The following is a 16463-nucleotide window of genomic DNA, read 5'->3' as shown; positions in this document are numbered from 1 at the left end:
ATCTCACAAATAATAATGATGAGTAAGGGAAAGACATATATTGTATAATTTAACTTTGAAGACTCTTTTCCTCATAGTATTCCTATATTCCAACCACATACAAGTAGCATGCTTTCTAAAATAAGATTCTTTCACTGAATTATACTGAACACTCCGGAAGCTAGAGTCCAATGAAAGTTCACTGCCCTCCAGCAAATCTGACCACTACCTAGGTTCCAGATCTTGAGAGGTCTTAGAGGGCAGGGTGAGGGGCACCCCAGAACCCCCAAACCAACCCACTCTAAATAGGGTCTGCCATCCATTGCGTCAAGACAAAACATACTCTAATGCATAAAACTTTCAATGGAAAGGAACTTTAATACAATTTGTGTACAATAAAGGGAAAGACAAAGAACATAGTTTCCAAATCAAACATCCAAGGTTACCATCCCCTCTTGCGCAAATACCCAGGAAAACAGGGTTGGCCCAAAGTAGGGCCACTGAGGCCTGAAAGCCTGTCACAAATCTAAAGTACCTCCTGGTGGGGACCCATAGAAAGGAGCATAAGGGGTCAAGCATGTCTGGAACAGAAGGAACAAAATCAAAATCAAGATGAAAGTTACCATTGTTAACCTCCCCATGGGTCTCTCACCCACATTTATTTCAAACAGTTCAAGACCAAGAAGGAAGCACAGCTTCTTCACATATCTATCCATAACATGTGCTTCCTCCAGGTCCCCTTCTGCTCTTCAGCCTTCTTCCTTCCTTCTCCCAGCCGCCTCTCCAGCTTCCTCCTCCCTGCTCAGTGCCACCCTTCCTTGGATGGGGCAGGGAAGTTGGAACCTCCCCTTTCCCTGGGACCATCTTGTTACAAAGAAAGTGATGAAGACAGAATTATACAATTTGACAAATTTATCACAATTTTTCTAGATGTTTCATCTAAGTGCAAAATCCCAGGAATTTTGAAATGAAAGATTTTCCAAAATGACCACATATAAAACAACAACAACAGAGGTAAATGACTTTCTTTTTTATTTCCTCATATGTTATATCAAACGGGTAGCTTACAAAATAAGAAATATATGTTAAGATAGTATAATTATGTGCTTTAAAGTCTTTAAATTTCATCATACCAAGGAGTGTTAGAAAATTAAATGGTAAAAGATCTTCAGTATGCCTAAGACTTAAATGAACTAACTTACTCTGACATCAGTGGTTTCTATGTCAGTATGATTACAGGTTAAAAGTGGAAGTCCATTGCCTAATTGCCTTTTCCTGAGAAATCCCCATTGGGAACTTAAGAGCAGAAAATATGGTTAGAATTTCTCCATGGATTCAGCAGCTATTCATGGGTCTTTGCAAACTGGATAGCAGGTTTCTTTTGCCAAATCAGGACTGATACATGGTGTTGAAGAACAAGTTTCCACCATACAGGTGACCTGGCCACTCTGAAAGGCAACATTCAAACATTATCCCCAGGTTTCTCACAATAAAATTACTTTTTATTTATTTAATTTATTTAATATCTATATACATATACACACACTTTACATCATTATTCATTTTTGGACAGTTTGCTTTCTCCTCTCAGATGTAGTCCCCATAAAATTCCCACCAAGTCACCTGTGAACTATTACTTTTTAAAAAGTTTCTATTAATATATAACCTGATATACTATACCAATACAATAAAAATTACCCCCAGTTTTAGTTAATTTACTGTATAGTTTCTATTAATCCTTGGTTTCTACACATTTTGCAGCATGACATGCAAGGCTAGTCAAATGCAGACCTAAAAATGTTACCTAATAAGCTGTATTGCTAGGGTTCTGGTAATTTATTAAGTCCTTCCAGGCAATGTTTTTATGAGTCTGGAGAATAATACCGACTCAAAACCCTGCCTCAGCTTACTTATGTGACTTTGGGTGAAGTTCATAAATTCCCTGAACTTCAAAAAACTCATAGGGAATCTGGCAAATGGTCACTGGATAATAGCCATTTAAACAGATAATCATAAATCTCAAAACCTTGACATTAAAAATATGTCTAGTATCTAGTCACAAAAGAACTTCTCTTGCAGGCGTGTTTCAAATGGCAGGCTAGCAGAAGTAAACCAGGAGGAGGAAGATGGAAAAACCTAGCAGCACACACCTTACAGATGCAACTAACACAGTCTTCTTTCATCCAGCATTCATTGTCTTTCCTTTGAATTCCTTTATCATCTCTACATCCTGCCTGCCTCAGGCGTGCCTCCAGCTTGTTTATCTAAAATAAGGAAGTGGGAATTGAAATAGCAACAAAGCTATAAGAAACATATTTGGATGAAATACTCTATTCTATAAAAACATTGAAGACAAAAGAAACTTCTCTGTCAATATAATTCCCCTTAACATCTTTACCCAAAATTTAATGACTCTGAATTATTCAGTGTCTAAGCTACTATTATTATTAGTGTCAAAGCAAGTAAATAGTATTTATGATTGGGAAATATCAAATATGGGTCTGATATCTGAAATACTTCATTTATAAAAGAAATGGAATTAACATCAAATGAGTAAAAGGACAGCTTTAGAAAATCTTAGTATGCATAAATATTAACTAATAAGTATTTTATATATTTTTCTCACCTAGTTTATCATAAACAATATTCATTGAAAAATTATTAAGCTTCAAAAATGAAGCAATCCATTCAAGGTCTCACAGAATGTACAGTTTGATTTTTAAAGATTTATTTTATTTATTTATGCATACAAGAGCTAAGGTGTAGGCCAGAGGTGCAGTGGGCTGAGAGTATTCACCAGAGTGGGGAGCAGAACAGGCAGATCTACTGAAATACACTGCTGAAGGGAGCAGCCAGTGAGACATGGGGTCTGCAGTGCCATGTGGATTAGCTCCCTGGCCAGGGATTTAACTCACGTTGCAGTGTTTGGAGATCACTTGATAGTGCAGAGACTTAACCCCTTGCATCACCAGGGAGGCCCAGAATTTACAGTTTGAAAGAAAGACAAACCAATAAACCATAGCTATAAGCCAATTAGATAAACAGGAAAAGGAAACCAGGGAGAAAGAGAAGACTCATCACACATGGTTCTGCCTCAGGGAATCTGAAGAGGACCCACACAGGATAAAGAATTTGAATTGAGAGTGAAAAATATGACTGATTATTTCAGGAGAACAAACAGATAAAAGGTGTTTAAGACAAATGGAAAAACATCATATGCCCAAGTATAGGGACTACAAGGAAGTTGGTATTTTAGGAATATAAACTGTTGTGGGAAGTGGAAGACATAGGGGCAACAAAGAAAAATAGGTCCTACAACCATATAAATTAATTTAGATGTTATTATCTGTGAACAATGGGAATAACTCCTATGATCATTATAATGGCAATATGAAATAGATAAATTGATGAGAGTTGGAACTGAAAGCAGAGAAACTGGCTAGTAGACCTATATGAACTTCAGTGAGGAAGGTAGAAAAGAGGATCAGTATGTGATTTAGCAGAAAGAGGTTCTTGGTGAATGTGGGCAGAAATAAGAGATAAGAAAGCAGGATGTCTCCAAAATTCCAGTTTCCATATGGTACATAAATAATTATATTTGCCATTATCCTAGAAATACAATGTAAAAAAGTAATAATCCATGGAGATATGAGAGCGATTTTTAGAAATGATTAAAATAATATAATTTTGCAAAAGAGCCCACATTCAAGAACATGAATTGTTCCATAGCTACACTGCTAAGGATTGAATTCATATGTTGAAGTCCTAACCCTTAGTATCTCAGAATGTGATGATAGAGACAATGTACTAAAAGAAGAAAGTTAATGATTGGCTAGACAGAGGGAGCCTTATCCAATATGCCATGTGTCCTTATAAGATGATATTTGGACAGTCACATGCAGTGGGAAGACCATGTGAAGACACAGGAAGACAGTATTCTACAGCCAAAAGAGAGACTTCTCAGGAGAAATCAACTCTGTCAACATCTTTATCATGGACTTCCAGCCTTCAGAACTATGAGAAAATAAATCTCCATTCTTTAAGCTACCAGTCTGTGGTCTCTGTTATGGCAATCTGAGCTGATCAATACTTGTAACATTATAACTAGATACCAGGCCTCCCCGGTGGTGCAGTGGTTGAGCGCTGGGTTGCAAATCTGCCCGCAGCCTCTGCAGCGCCGGTTTCATCCCTGGCTGCTCCCCCGCCACCAGAGGACGGTCCCACATGGTGCGCTAGACCTCTCCTGCCGCCCGCTGCTCCCCTCTGGTCCTTCTGCCTGCTCTGCTCCCGCTCTGGCTTTGGTGGATTCTCTCACCCTCCCACACTTCTGACTGTACCCAGTGCTTGTATAAATAAATAAATAAATAAAAATAAAATAAATCTTTAAAAAAATAAAAATAGAAAAATATATAACTAGACACCATAGTCTCAAATACCATGGCCTTTCCTTTGTATTACACTCTAGCTATGAACCATTATCTTTTAAAACTAATATTCCTTTCAATTCATCTGAACCCTGTTACTTGTGTAGAAATTATACAATAATTTCAAATACTTGACCAAGATTATTATACATATCAGAAATACAGACACCAATGTTTTAACATCAATAACATTACCCATACGTGATAAAGACATTCTTAACAAGGAATAGTGAGAATTTTTCACAACTTGAATAAGAACATTTCTAAAAATAAGATGCTTCATTATAAGACTGAGGACAAAGAAAAATTGTCCTTTATCTCCCTTATTATTCAACAATTTACTGGCAGTCCTAAATAATACTATAAGACAAGAGCAAAAAATACAGTAAATAGATGGAAAGTAAGAAATAAAACGATCTTTATTTACACATGACATGTTTGTCTATATGAAAAATTCCAAAGAATCCATTAATCTGTCAAAGTTTTTCATATGTTCACAAAGTTCTACAAACATAATCACAATCCAGTTTTAGGCCATTGCATGACTGCAAAAAGACACTCACTTCCATTAGTAGTCAACCCCCCCTTTTTTTTTTTTTAAAGATTTATTTATTTATTTAATTTATTTATACAAGCACTGGGTACAGTCAGAAGCGTGGGAGGGTGAGAGAATTCACCAGGGCCAGGGCGGGGAGCAGGGCAGGCAGATGTGCACCGCTGCGGGGAGCAGCGGGCGGCAGGAGAGGTCTGCGCACCATGTGAGACCCTCCTCTGGTGGCAAGGGAGCAGCCAGGGATCGAACCGGCGCTGCATGGGGATCGAACCGGCGCTGCATAGGCTGCGGGCAGCTTCGCAGCCCAGCGCTCAACCGCTGCGCCACCGGGGAGGCCCATTAGTAGTCAACCCCTTTTGCTCTCCAGTTCCACACACAACCACCGTGCTACATTCTACCTCTAGATTTGCCTATGGGGTATATCCTATATCATGCACGTTTGTAGTGGAAGTAAGGCCACAAGGCAGGATCTCTATGATCCTATCCAGACGGGTAAAGGAGAGTTCTGGAGACTTCAGTGGCTTTTCAGGCTTTTATTGCCATTTTACCAGGTACATGTCAGGCAGGGGTGCTGGGGGGCTGAGAGGCTGGTAGGGCTCCCAGGCCCCCGCAAGTCTTCACTCTTTCTGGGCTCTCCAGTGTTCTCTTGTGGCTTCTATTTCTCTTCTGGTTCTCTGCTGGTGTTCTCCATTCTACTCTGGCATCCTGACCTTACATGCCCAGTCTCTTGGCTCAGGTGTGCCTATCTATGCAGTCCACACCCTACTCCAGGTGTCTGCCATCAAGATGCACTTAGGACCACATTAATCTAATGGCAGGAGGGCAGAAAAGGCATTCACCCTACAATGTGGTTGTGGTCTTTTCAGTCACAGCTTCTTTCAATTGACATAATATTGTAAGGTTTTTCTGTGTTGTAGCATATGTCAGTACTTCATTCTTTTCTATGTCTGAATACCATCATTGCATTATATCACATGTTGGGCATCAGCTGATAAATATTTGGGTTGTCTCTATCTAGGATTTGAAAAAATCTGGCATAAATATTTGGGTCCAAATTGAACAGAATGCTTAACAGTTTATCAGGCTCAGAGTCTGATGAGTCAACACTGTCAGAATTCACAGGGAGATGTTCTGGGGCATCACAGCTGGGCCTGCATCTTCTTAGGACTCAGCTGATTCAGCACTGGCTTGGCTACATTCATCCCCCTTGACCCTTGCTTCTGGTCAGTGCCCCGTGTATCCATCTCCACTGCTTTTTTTTTTTTTTTTATAGTTTTTTTTTTTTAAATAGAGGCATTTTTTTTTTTTATTTATTTATCTGTTTGTTGTTTATACATGCACTGGGTACAGTCAGAAGCGCGGGAGGGTGAGAGAATTCACCAGAGCCAGAGCGGGGAGCAGAGCAGGCAGAAGGACCGAAGTACACTGCTGAGGGGAGCAGCGGGCGTCAGGAGAGGTCTGCGCGCCATGTGGGACCCTCTTCCGGTGGCCGGGGAGCAGCCGGGGATCGAACCTGCGCCGCAGAGGCCACGGGCAGCTTAGCAACCCAGCGCTCAACCGCTGCGCCACCGGGGAGGCCCTCCACTGCTGTCTTAACTGCTGATTCTCAACAGTAAGGTCATGACTTTCTCCAGTAAGAGCTGGTTTCTGGTTCTCTTCTAGGAGTTCTACTACTACTCTTCTACTATTTCTTTTGGTCTCTGGCAGTCTCTTGCCTGTCTGGGGAAACCCGCTGGCCGCCAGGCACTTGACTGTGACTGGACAAGCACCGTGAGCACAGTCCAGCCTGAGAGCTCCTGCCCTGGCGGTAGTAGCGACAGGCTCGCTGAACAGAAGCAGCACTCTGGGGTTCCCGAGCAGCAGGGCTCTGCACAGCTGCCACCGCCACTATGACTGACACCACCACCATCATGGCAGGAGGCTGTCCACGTGAACATGTGCTGCTTGCCCTAACTTCTTCAGATGTGAGTAGAAACATCTATTCAGGTTTGTTGCTCATTCAATTAAACATTCAACTTTATTTCTTAGAGAAAATCTCTTACAAAAAGTTTCCTAAATAAAAATGTAACAGCAAGCATAGAGTTCCTAGTTATCTCTCCCTCCTGCCGTTCATTTCTAATTCTTTTTATTTAGGTTCTCTCTCTTTTCTTAGTGAGCCTAGCTAAGATTTCTCTATTTTACTTATCCTTTCAAATAATCAATTATTTGTTTCATTTATTATTCTGGAATTGTGTTTTGTCTTTGTAGTATATTTTTGGTTTCTATTTATTGTATTTCTGCTATAAATTTTAATATTTCCTTCCCCACCATGATTTTTGATTTCATCTTCTTTTACTAATCCATTCTATTATACTCAGCAATTCTTCTGTGATAGAATATCATTTGACACTCAAAACCTCCCTGAAAGTTTAGATGAGGACACTCTTCCATGATTAAATTAACTGTCTGGGACAATCAATAAAAGAAGGCAGAACTTTCTGGTGGCAGAACCTGGGCTCTTGCATTATTCCCACAGTACTTTCCAGTTCAAAGATTCTGATGAAATGGATGAAATTGTGCATTTCAGAATAATACTGATGTCTAAGAAGTATCTGACTTGGAACCATGTCTTGAAAGAAATCACACTTCCATTTCTGAAAAAAAAACTTTACATTGTTATTTGTAAAGGATTCTCTCATTGAATCCCTCTCAAATTTTAGGAGGAAAATTTAAATAGATCATGAACCAGACCATCTAAGGAGATGAGCAAAAATCGAGAGAAGTGTGGAGACTTTGGTTTTAACAGAAATTTTTCAGGAAATAATAGTCCCTAAGAGGCTTCTTGGTTTCCATTAAAAAAAAAAAAAAGGTGGGGGGAGGAGGAAGGGAAATTGTTGCAAATTATCTACATCTGTAGAGGTGAAGCTGGCATCCAAACAGATTTGCTCTGAAATGCACTAACAAAGAAATCAGTAGCTCACCGGGCAGAGATCCCTGGCAACCAGAACTGTGTGTCCTGAAAGTGTTGGCATTAGGTAGAAAGGAAAAGGTTAACCAAATCTGTGAGAAGTGAGTTTCACGCAACCCCAATTTCCCCTCATTCAGCTCGCAGGATATGCGTGGTTATTATTCTTGAATTGTGTTATCTTTGAAGAGTTATCAGGCAGATTTTTTTTTTTCAATTTAGTTAGTGTAATCTATACAATAGGGCAATTTTCTTGGGGGAAAATCAAACCTGTCCTCTCAGCGTTTTGATGGTCTCTTGAATTTCTGCTGCAAAATTGCTGAAATCCTGGGCAAATTTTGTTTTTTCCAGAAATGTCACATCTATAGCATCTTCGTCCATGTACAAATTATCTTGTTGCCTGTTTATACAAGGAATAAAGACAATGTTGAAAAACAAAAGACGGTTGAGGATAAGAAACACAACAAATATTCCTTAGGTATTGGGAATATACAAGACATTGTGATTGTAGATCTGTATAACCATAAGGAGAAAAAGGTATTTCTGGAGTTAGAAATTAAAATTAAATAGAATTAATTACAGTGTCACATCTGCTTCATGTAGTTATTTAAAATGACAAGGGAACATTTCTTATGAACTAAAGGGAATGCCCTGTCGTATTACATATGCATTTGACATAATATTTAGATTCCAAAGTATGTTTTTTGCTAATTAATTGTTCATTTCATTTTCCATCATGAAAGAGCAACGGCAAATTGCTTTTTACATGTAGTGTAGCATCCAGGTTGACAAGAATTAAATTAAGAATATTCTGTTTGGTGAAAGTCTAATCTTAAACTAGATATAAAATAGTTCAGTGCTACCAATAATAAAAGGAAATAAAACACCTTGCTAAGAAAAATAAGTCAGAAGGAGAAAGACAAACAGTGTCACTTGGATGTGGAATATTGAGAAACCAAACAAAGGGTCAGATAAAGCCAAACTCAAAAACTACTCCTTGAAAACTGACTATAAAACTGAAGCAGGGGCCTCGCAGGTGGTGCGGGGAGTTGAGTGGTAGCACTATAGGGCTGTTGGCAGTGACTGCAGCATAAATTCGATCCCTGGCCAGGGAGCTACCCACATGGCTCACCAGACCTCCTAAAAGCAGTGAATTTCTTTATTTTGTAGATCTGCTTGTTCTGCTTCCCACTCTGTCTCTGGTGAATCCTCTCACCCCATCTGCATCTCTGGCCTACACCCCAGCTCTTGCATGCATAAATGAAATACATCTTTAAAAAATTAAATAAAATAAAACTGAAGCATTCACAGGAAAGTTTAAGGGAAGGTGTGAGAACAAAGTGGGGAAGAAGCACAATGAACTGTAGTGGAGGACTCAGAGTGTTTTGGTGGCTGAATCACTGCGGTAACACCTTAAAGGGAAAGGAGGGATCCTTTTCTTTCAAAATACAAAGTATGAATAAACCAACACTACCTCTATAAAAAAAAATAAAATCAGAATCACTTGAAGAGAAAAGCCTTGGTTAGTTTTAAAACGTGTTTATTGGAGCCTACCTGAAATTCTTGCATTTTTACAAACTTTTCTTTATAGATTTGATTTAGTTGACATACTATCTGTGTCTCGTTTCCTATTTTTCCCAGGTTTTGTTAAGAGTTGCTCCTTTTGAAGAAGCCACTTTAACTTTCAAAATTGTTCCTGCTTGTTCTTCTTGAAATACATGTTCTATTGTTCAATGGGAGCTGTTTTCCCAAAACAGTATGCTTGATAAGCCTATAAAATGATTTCTAAATCAGAAATATGTTATAGAATTTACAGAGGGGAATTTAGAAAAGGAAAGCATTCTGAAAAATAGACATTACCAAAGCTTGTGCCTTAGTCACTTGATTCCTCTGTGTCCTCTAAGCCAGTATGAATTAAAGGAACCATGAGTCAGTATTGGCCACATGCCAGCTTTTTCAGATATGTTTGTTAAAATAAATTCAAGTGTACAGTGTTGATATGGATAATATTAATAAAAATGGATAACATTAACAGAAATGAGTTGACACTTTTTTTCACAGTACATTCTCTTATCTGGTGTTTAATCAAAAAGGATTTATCCACAAAGAAGTCTGGATGATTGAGGATAGAACCAAGATTCAGAGTGTGGAATGAGGCTATGTGTGCAGTGGCTGATGGGGCAAGACCAGATGCTGTACAATCAGAGTGCATATGCAGTTTAGCACATGGCTATTGGATGCATGCTGTAGGATAAATGGTTTTCAGGCTTTTCTGCCCTCCCACCATGAGGATTGCCCTGCCTGATGGGACACCTGCAATTGTTACATTGTTGCAAACTGTCTTGTTTACTTCTGTGGGCCATGGGAGGAGTATTGAGAGAGAGTCACCAAAAGAAGTAAGATAGGAAGGAGAGAGAAGGGGTGAAAGAAGAGGCCAGAGAAGCCCAGAGTGAAGACTTGCTGGGGTGTTGGAGGCCTCCTGGCCTCCTGCGTCCCCTTCTCCCCGCACCCTCCCTGCCATGTACCTGGTTGCCATGCTACATGTAAAGCTCAATAAAAGCCTGAGAAAGCCACCGAGGGTTCAAGGACTCCTCCGATACCACCCGTTCTGCTGGATCATAGATAACCTGCTCTGTGCCCTTCCTGCCACTACACATGCAGTGCATCAGGCATTATGCTAAGTAGGCATAAGGTTGATTTCACTCGGCTGCACATGGTCTATCTGAAAAGACCAGTTGAAAACCAAGCAGAAACAAAACATTAGTATTTGGAAGATCAATAAGGCAATGGATTGTGCCTGGCATCAGAAATGTAGGAGATGAGTCTGAGAAACTGTACAAAAAAGGCCTCCCTGGTGGTGCAGGGGTTAAAGACACAGCGCTATTAAGCTGTCCCTGCCAGTGGCCCACTTGGCGCAGAAGACCTCTCCTGTCTCGTCTGCTGCTCCCCTTAGCAGTGTATTTCAGTAGATCCACCTCTTTTGCTCCCCAATCTGTCTATGGGGAATCCTCTCAACCCCCCCCACCGTACCTCTGGCCTACAATCCACTTCTTGTATGAATAAATAAATAAATCTTGAGAAAAAAAGAAACTGTCAAAAAGTACTGTAGCTCTTTATCCATTTTAGAGACCATGGAGTTATGTGTCCTCTGTGCCAAGCTATCAGCTATGTACCAGGATGCACATCACATCATTAAATCTATACAGCAGTGTTATGAGACACTTTAACCCTTTTTCTTATTTCCAAATGTGCATTTTGCAGGTTGCTAACATGAGAAAGTTGTTAACAAGTTCATATTATGTCTTTATTCCATGAACAGCTGGGATACAAATTGGGATTTAAAATAATTAAAGAATCCTTCCTTAACCACTATACAGATTTTTCCCCATCCAAGGAGAGGTGAGGGCCATTTTCAGCATGATCAGGTTTGTGTTTTGAAAAATTAGAGAAGGAGAAAAGAGAGGAAGGAGATCTGTTAGGGAGATTATTGGAAAACACTTAAAAAGATGCTACTATTTGAAATTATTATTGAAAACATGAAATTCAGAGTAATACTTTTTGTGAGAAAAAGATAATATGTATCGAGTAAAACCAAATTTAATTCATAAATAGTTCATGAAAGGAAGGTTCAATTTGGGATGAATAGAAGGTAAATGCAAAAATGCTGAATGTACAGAAACCCTATAATTGTAATCACACTTACTTGATTTGTGCCCATTGGTTGAGGGGAATTGAGTCTTTGGTCTAAACAACTATGGCACTTATAAGAACAACAGAACAATCTAAAAGCATTGCTGAAATGTGTGCCATTACACAAAACAAAGATTTTTTAAATCTTTTTATTATCATATTAACAATAAACAGAATTCATGGTTGCACGTCTTGTACTAGAATAAAGTTTGATAAGATTGTCAGGAGGCTGAAAATGAAATCAACTAATCATTTACTTGCAGAGGCAACATATAAGCAGAACTTCAATGAGGCCACTTGAGTCTTAAAAGTTTAGGTAATAATATGCATTATATCTAACTTTAAAAAGCAAGTGAAAGTATGTTAGTGCAAGGACCTGGATGTGGCTATAGGGCAGAACAGGGCTAGATAATGGATGCTGTTATCCATACCACATGATTGTGGGCCTGACGGCAAGAACCAGACCCACATTAACATCTTGTAAGAAAAGGGAAATTGCCTGTAAATACATGGACAATTTCTGAGTATGCACTGGTATAGTCAATTAAAAACCAAATGAAATGCCAAACTAAATAAAGGGCCAATTGAATGTTTTCGGTCATTTCAATTATTTAAAGACAGTTCTGACTGGAGCTATCATTCATGATCAACATTTTAATTGCTTTGCTGGAAAAAGCTCTGGGAACACAAAGGGTAGGTTTAATTTCCTTCACCTCGAGTTTAAGATACTCCTCTTTTTGCCTCAATCTTCTTTAAAGAAATTTATTTAAATATTTAACACAGTAGGTCATTTAGACACTATTTTTATTCTCCAAATACAATTCACCTTTCTCTTTCAAACTTGTATACCCTTAACTTCTCTAGTGGCAGGATGGGCAAGTTATCTATGATCCAAGCAGACTCAGTAAAGGAGAGTCCTGGAGGCCTTGGTGCGTTTCTCAGGCTTTTATTGAGCTTTACATGTATTGCAGCAACCAGGTACACCCCAGGCAGGGGGCCAGCAGGCCTCCTAGCCCCTGGCAAGTCATCACTTTGGGCTTCTTTCTCTCTCTTCTGGTTTTCTTTCCCCACTTCTCCCTCTTGCCTCTCTCCTGCCTCTCTCCTGCTTCTGCTTCTCTTGATAACTACCGCAATACTCCCATGGCCCACAGAAGTAAATAAGACAGTTTGCAACAATGTAACAACTGCATCAAGCAGGGCAATCCTAATGGTGGGAGGGAAGAAAAGCCTGAAAAACCATTTACCATACAACTTCTATCAAAATCTTAGCCTTTCAGGGCCTCCCCATTGGCACAGCAGTTGAGCACTGGACTGCGAAGCTGTCCACAACCTCTGCAGCGCTGGTTCAATCCCCAGCCACTGGCGAGGGTCCCACATGGCACACAGACCTCTCCTGCTGCACCCGCTGCTCCCCTCAGCAGTGTATTTCATCAGTCTGCCTGTTCTGTTCCCCGCTCTGGTGAATTCTCTCACCCGCCTGCACTTAACTGTACCCAATGCTTGTATAAATAAATAAATAAATCTTAAAAAAAAAAAAAAAAAAAACTTAGCCTGTCCTTCAAGATAACCCTTCTGTACCACCTGTCTAAAGGTCCAGTAAGAATTAATTAGATTGAATTTGCCTGCACAGCATCTGATTGGATCTCATCTTAGTACTTACATGAGCACTTTTGTTAAATGAGTTAACACCTGTGTAGTGTTTAAAAGAATGTCTGACATATAGTGAGCACCATAAGAGTGTTTGCTCTTTTGTCTTTTATGGGATGTCTATAAATATATATATATATATATATATAACATCTGTATTATTATTAGATGCTATATATATTCTTAATTAACACAATTTCATGAGGTAGGTAATACTATATCCATTTTCCCTTTGTGGAAACTGTAAATAATGTGTACTTACAAAGTAGTGGAAACAGGACATGAACCTGTGTATCTTCCTATCACATGACATTAACCACTCTCCCTAGAATGTAAATCTAGGCCACCTAACTTATTCACTTACTTCTCAAGTTTCCACTCATAATTAAAAAAATTACCCCAAATTACATTTTGAATTTGACTAAATTATACCACATAGAAGGCAGTTGGAAGACAACCTTACTGCAGATAGTACCTTCAGTAGCGCCTCACCCATGCATTGTGAACCACAATGCTTACTTTGATAACTGATCACACAAGTATCTATTGAATTTTTATTCAGTGAAAAGGAGTTACTGGGGGCCTCCCGGGTGACGCAGCGGGTTGAGCGCTATGCTATAAAGCTGTCTGCAACCTCTGCAACGCTGGTTCGATACCCAACCAGCCAAGGAGAATCCCACATGGTGCAGCAGACTTCTCCCACCTGGCCCGCTGCTCCCCTCAGCAGTGTACTTTAGTATTTCTGCCTGTTCTGCTCCCTGCTCTGTCTCTGGTGAATTACTTCACCCTCCTGCACCTCTGTCCTGTACTTCGGTCCTTGTATAAATAAATAGATCTTTTTTTTTAAAAAAAAAAGGAGTTAATGGATATACCCATGCACAATGCACTTTTTCTATTTTCAGAAGGCTTCCAAGTCAATGGTGAAGGAAAGGGAAAATTCCCTAAAGTAATTATACATAAATCTAGTATATAAATATCACAAAATAAGTCCTAAAAGATTCCATAGGAATTAAAATGACATTTCTCCATTATATGAATTAAAAAGTATTGCATTTTGCTCACAAATTAAGCCTTCCTTGCAATACACCACATGGCTTAAAATAACCTTTTAATAGATATCATTACTGTCCTTATAAACAATATACTGAGTTTTATGTTTTTAAAATAATTTGAAAAACAGCAACATCCATAATGTGGTTTAAGGAGTCAAAAATAAAATGTATGATATGCAATTTTCTGTACCTATTGAAAAGAAGCTATAATCAAGCATGTCCTGGTTATAATGTTCCAAAAAATAGAAAAGAACCCATACATATTATAGAACTCATTTGTATTGTTCATCTTTATGTAGTTTATTCATAAATGAGTCAACTGTGGTTATCAATAAAATCTTTCAAATTATATATTTGAAGCAAATAATAGTATTTAGTTAAATAAATCTGATATTTCTATACATACCTGCTAGTAAGGTCATTGAAGCCCACATTTTCCTTGTCAGAATAATTGTATTGAGCAGAACGCTTCTTTGGAGATTCTTGTGTGGGCTCCCCAAACTCTCCTGTACTCAGACAGCCTGTTGGGAAAAATGCTATCATGTGAACATGATGGGACATGGGAGTCACCTTCTTGTGTGCATTATTGATTCTTTCTTTAATGAGAACACAATGAGTGTCACACAAATTGGGGTGTGTGTGAGAGAGTTAAGTAAAAAAAAATCTCAAATTATTTTCTTATATAACTGAAACTAGTATGGTTTATAGATCAACTATAACTCAAGAATAATAATTAATTTTAAAATATTTACATAGGTAGTTTTATGTTATGCATTTTACCACAATTACAAATATAAATGTGACATGAAAATCATTTTGTGAATAAATATGAAACTAAATTTCATGTGAAAACAGGTGGATTGGAAACTAAGACATTTTGAAGAAAACTGAAACAGTAGTATTACTACATATAAAATATTATATATGGTGATCAAAAAAGTAAAAGAGAATTGGTAATCATAGTGGAAAAAAATATTTAAAAATGGAAAATGATAATCCCAGAGAATATTATTCTGCAATCAAATTTAGAAAACTTGCATAGGGCAGCATATACTGCATGGAAGGAAGGGATTATTATATAACTTTTGTAAGGGGTAACTACCATATTATTTCTTAATAGAAGGCATGTAAAGACAGTTTAAGTAGTCACCTTACCATGTGTAATTTAAATTCAATAGCAATATGCCTTATCATGGATTGCTAAAGCAATCTGAAGATGAAATTATTAAATATAATTTTGTTACATTTAATAACAAAATAAATTGAAATTCTATAAAATTTAAAACCAAAAAGAAGTAAAACAATGTGCTTTGTAATATGAACTCAAAGACATCAAAACAGAAAATATACTAAGTGAAAATATCCCAAAATGATAACTGACAGGTCTAGAATATTGTAAATTGTTGTTATTTATTATTTTCCTTGATTTATACCTCTACATTTTGTTTAGTCTTGTCCTAGTTTACAATGAAAATGAATCATTATTATATTGAAAAGATGAGGGGAAAAAAAGAAGGGAAGAAAAATCAATTTTTCTTCCCAAGAGAGGGAAGAAAAACCAAAAATAAACAAATGAGCCTAACTGAATTAAAAAGCTTCTGCACAGGGGCCTCCCCTGGTGGCACAGGGAGTTGAGCGCTGTACTGTAAAGCTATCCACAGCCTCTGCAGGGTCAGTTCGATGCCAGCCGGCAAGGGTCCCAGATGGCACAGCAGACCTCTCCTGTCTCGTCCACTGCTCCCCTCAGCGGTGTATTTCATCAGTCTGCCTATTCTGTCCCCCACTCTGTCTCTGGTGAATCCTCTCATCCTCCTGCACATCTGGCCTGTACCCTGGTTCTTGTATAAAATAAATAAATAGGGGCAGACCGGGCGCGCAGGGAGTGCGTACCACATTGCCACTTTAGAACATGGGCATTTCCTCAGTAAAGACTGCTTGAAATCAGCAGAAGGCTCATGGAGGAGCCAGAGGTAAGCTGGGAAGTTCGCCCATGCCAGCCACCTTCCGGCCTGCAGTCCGAACCCAGAGTGGGAGTGGGAACCCACCGCTGGGGCAGACGGGGCAGGCAGAAGAGTGTGAACATGGATCGCCATTTTAGAACAAGGACCTTTCTTCAGTAAAGCCTGCTTGAAACCGGCAGATGGCTCCTGGAAGAGCCAGAGGTGAGCTGGGAA

At 38.9% G+C, this 16463-nt stretch overlaps 1 protein-coding gene across 3 annotated transcripts in view; it reads right to left on the bottom strand.

The window, feature by feature from the left end:
- Nucleotides 1-355: 355 nt before the first annotated feature.
- Nucleotides 356-16463, bottom strand: part of PXDNL (peroxidasin like) — a 628077-nt gene continuing 611969 nt past the window's right edge. For all 3 annotated transcript variants that reach the window (XM_054692271.1, XM_054692273.1, XM_054692272.1), the window contains 4 exons: nt 14696-14810; nt 8171-8300; nt 2130-2243; nt 356-1427 (listed from right to left, as the gene is read on the bottom strand). In XM_054692271.1, the coding sequence (XP_054548246.1) occupies nt 1326-1427; nt 2130-2243; nt 8171-8300; nt 14696-14810 (461 nt within the window). In that variant the 3' untranslated portion in view covers nt 356-1325. The remainder of the gene's footprint in view (nt 1428-2129; nt 2244-8170; nt 8301-14695; nt 14811-16463) is intronic.

Source organism: Talpa occidentalis, unplaced genomic scaffold (genome assembly GCF_014898055.3).
Source record: "Talpa occidentalis isolate TD23 unplaced genomic scaffold, MPIMG_talOcc4v2.1, whole genome shotgun sequence".
NCBI lineage: Eukaryota > Metazoa > Chordata > Mammalia > Eulipotyphla > Talpidae > Talpa > Talpa occidentalis.
The sequence above is the reverse complement of the archived record's forward strand: the minus strand, read 5'-3'. Positions and strand labels throughout refer to the sequence as shown.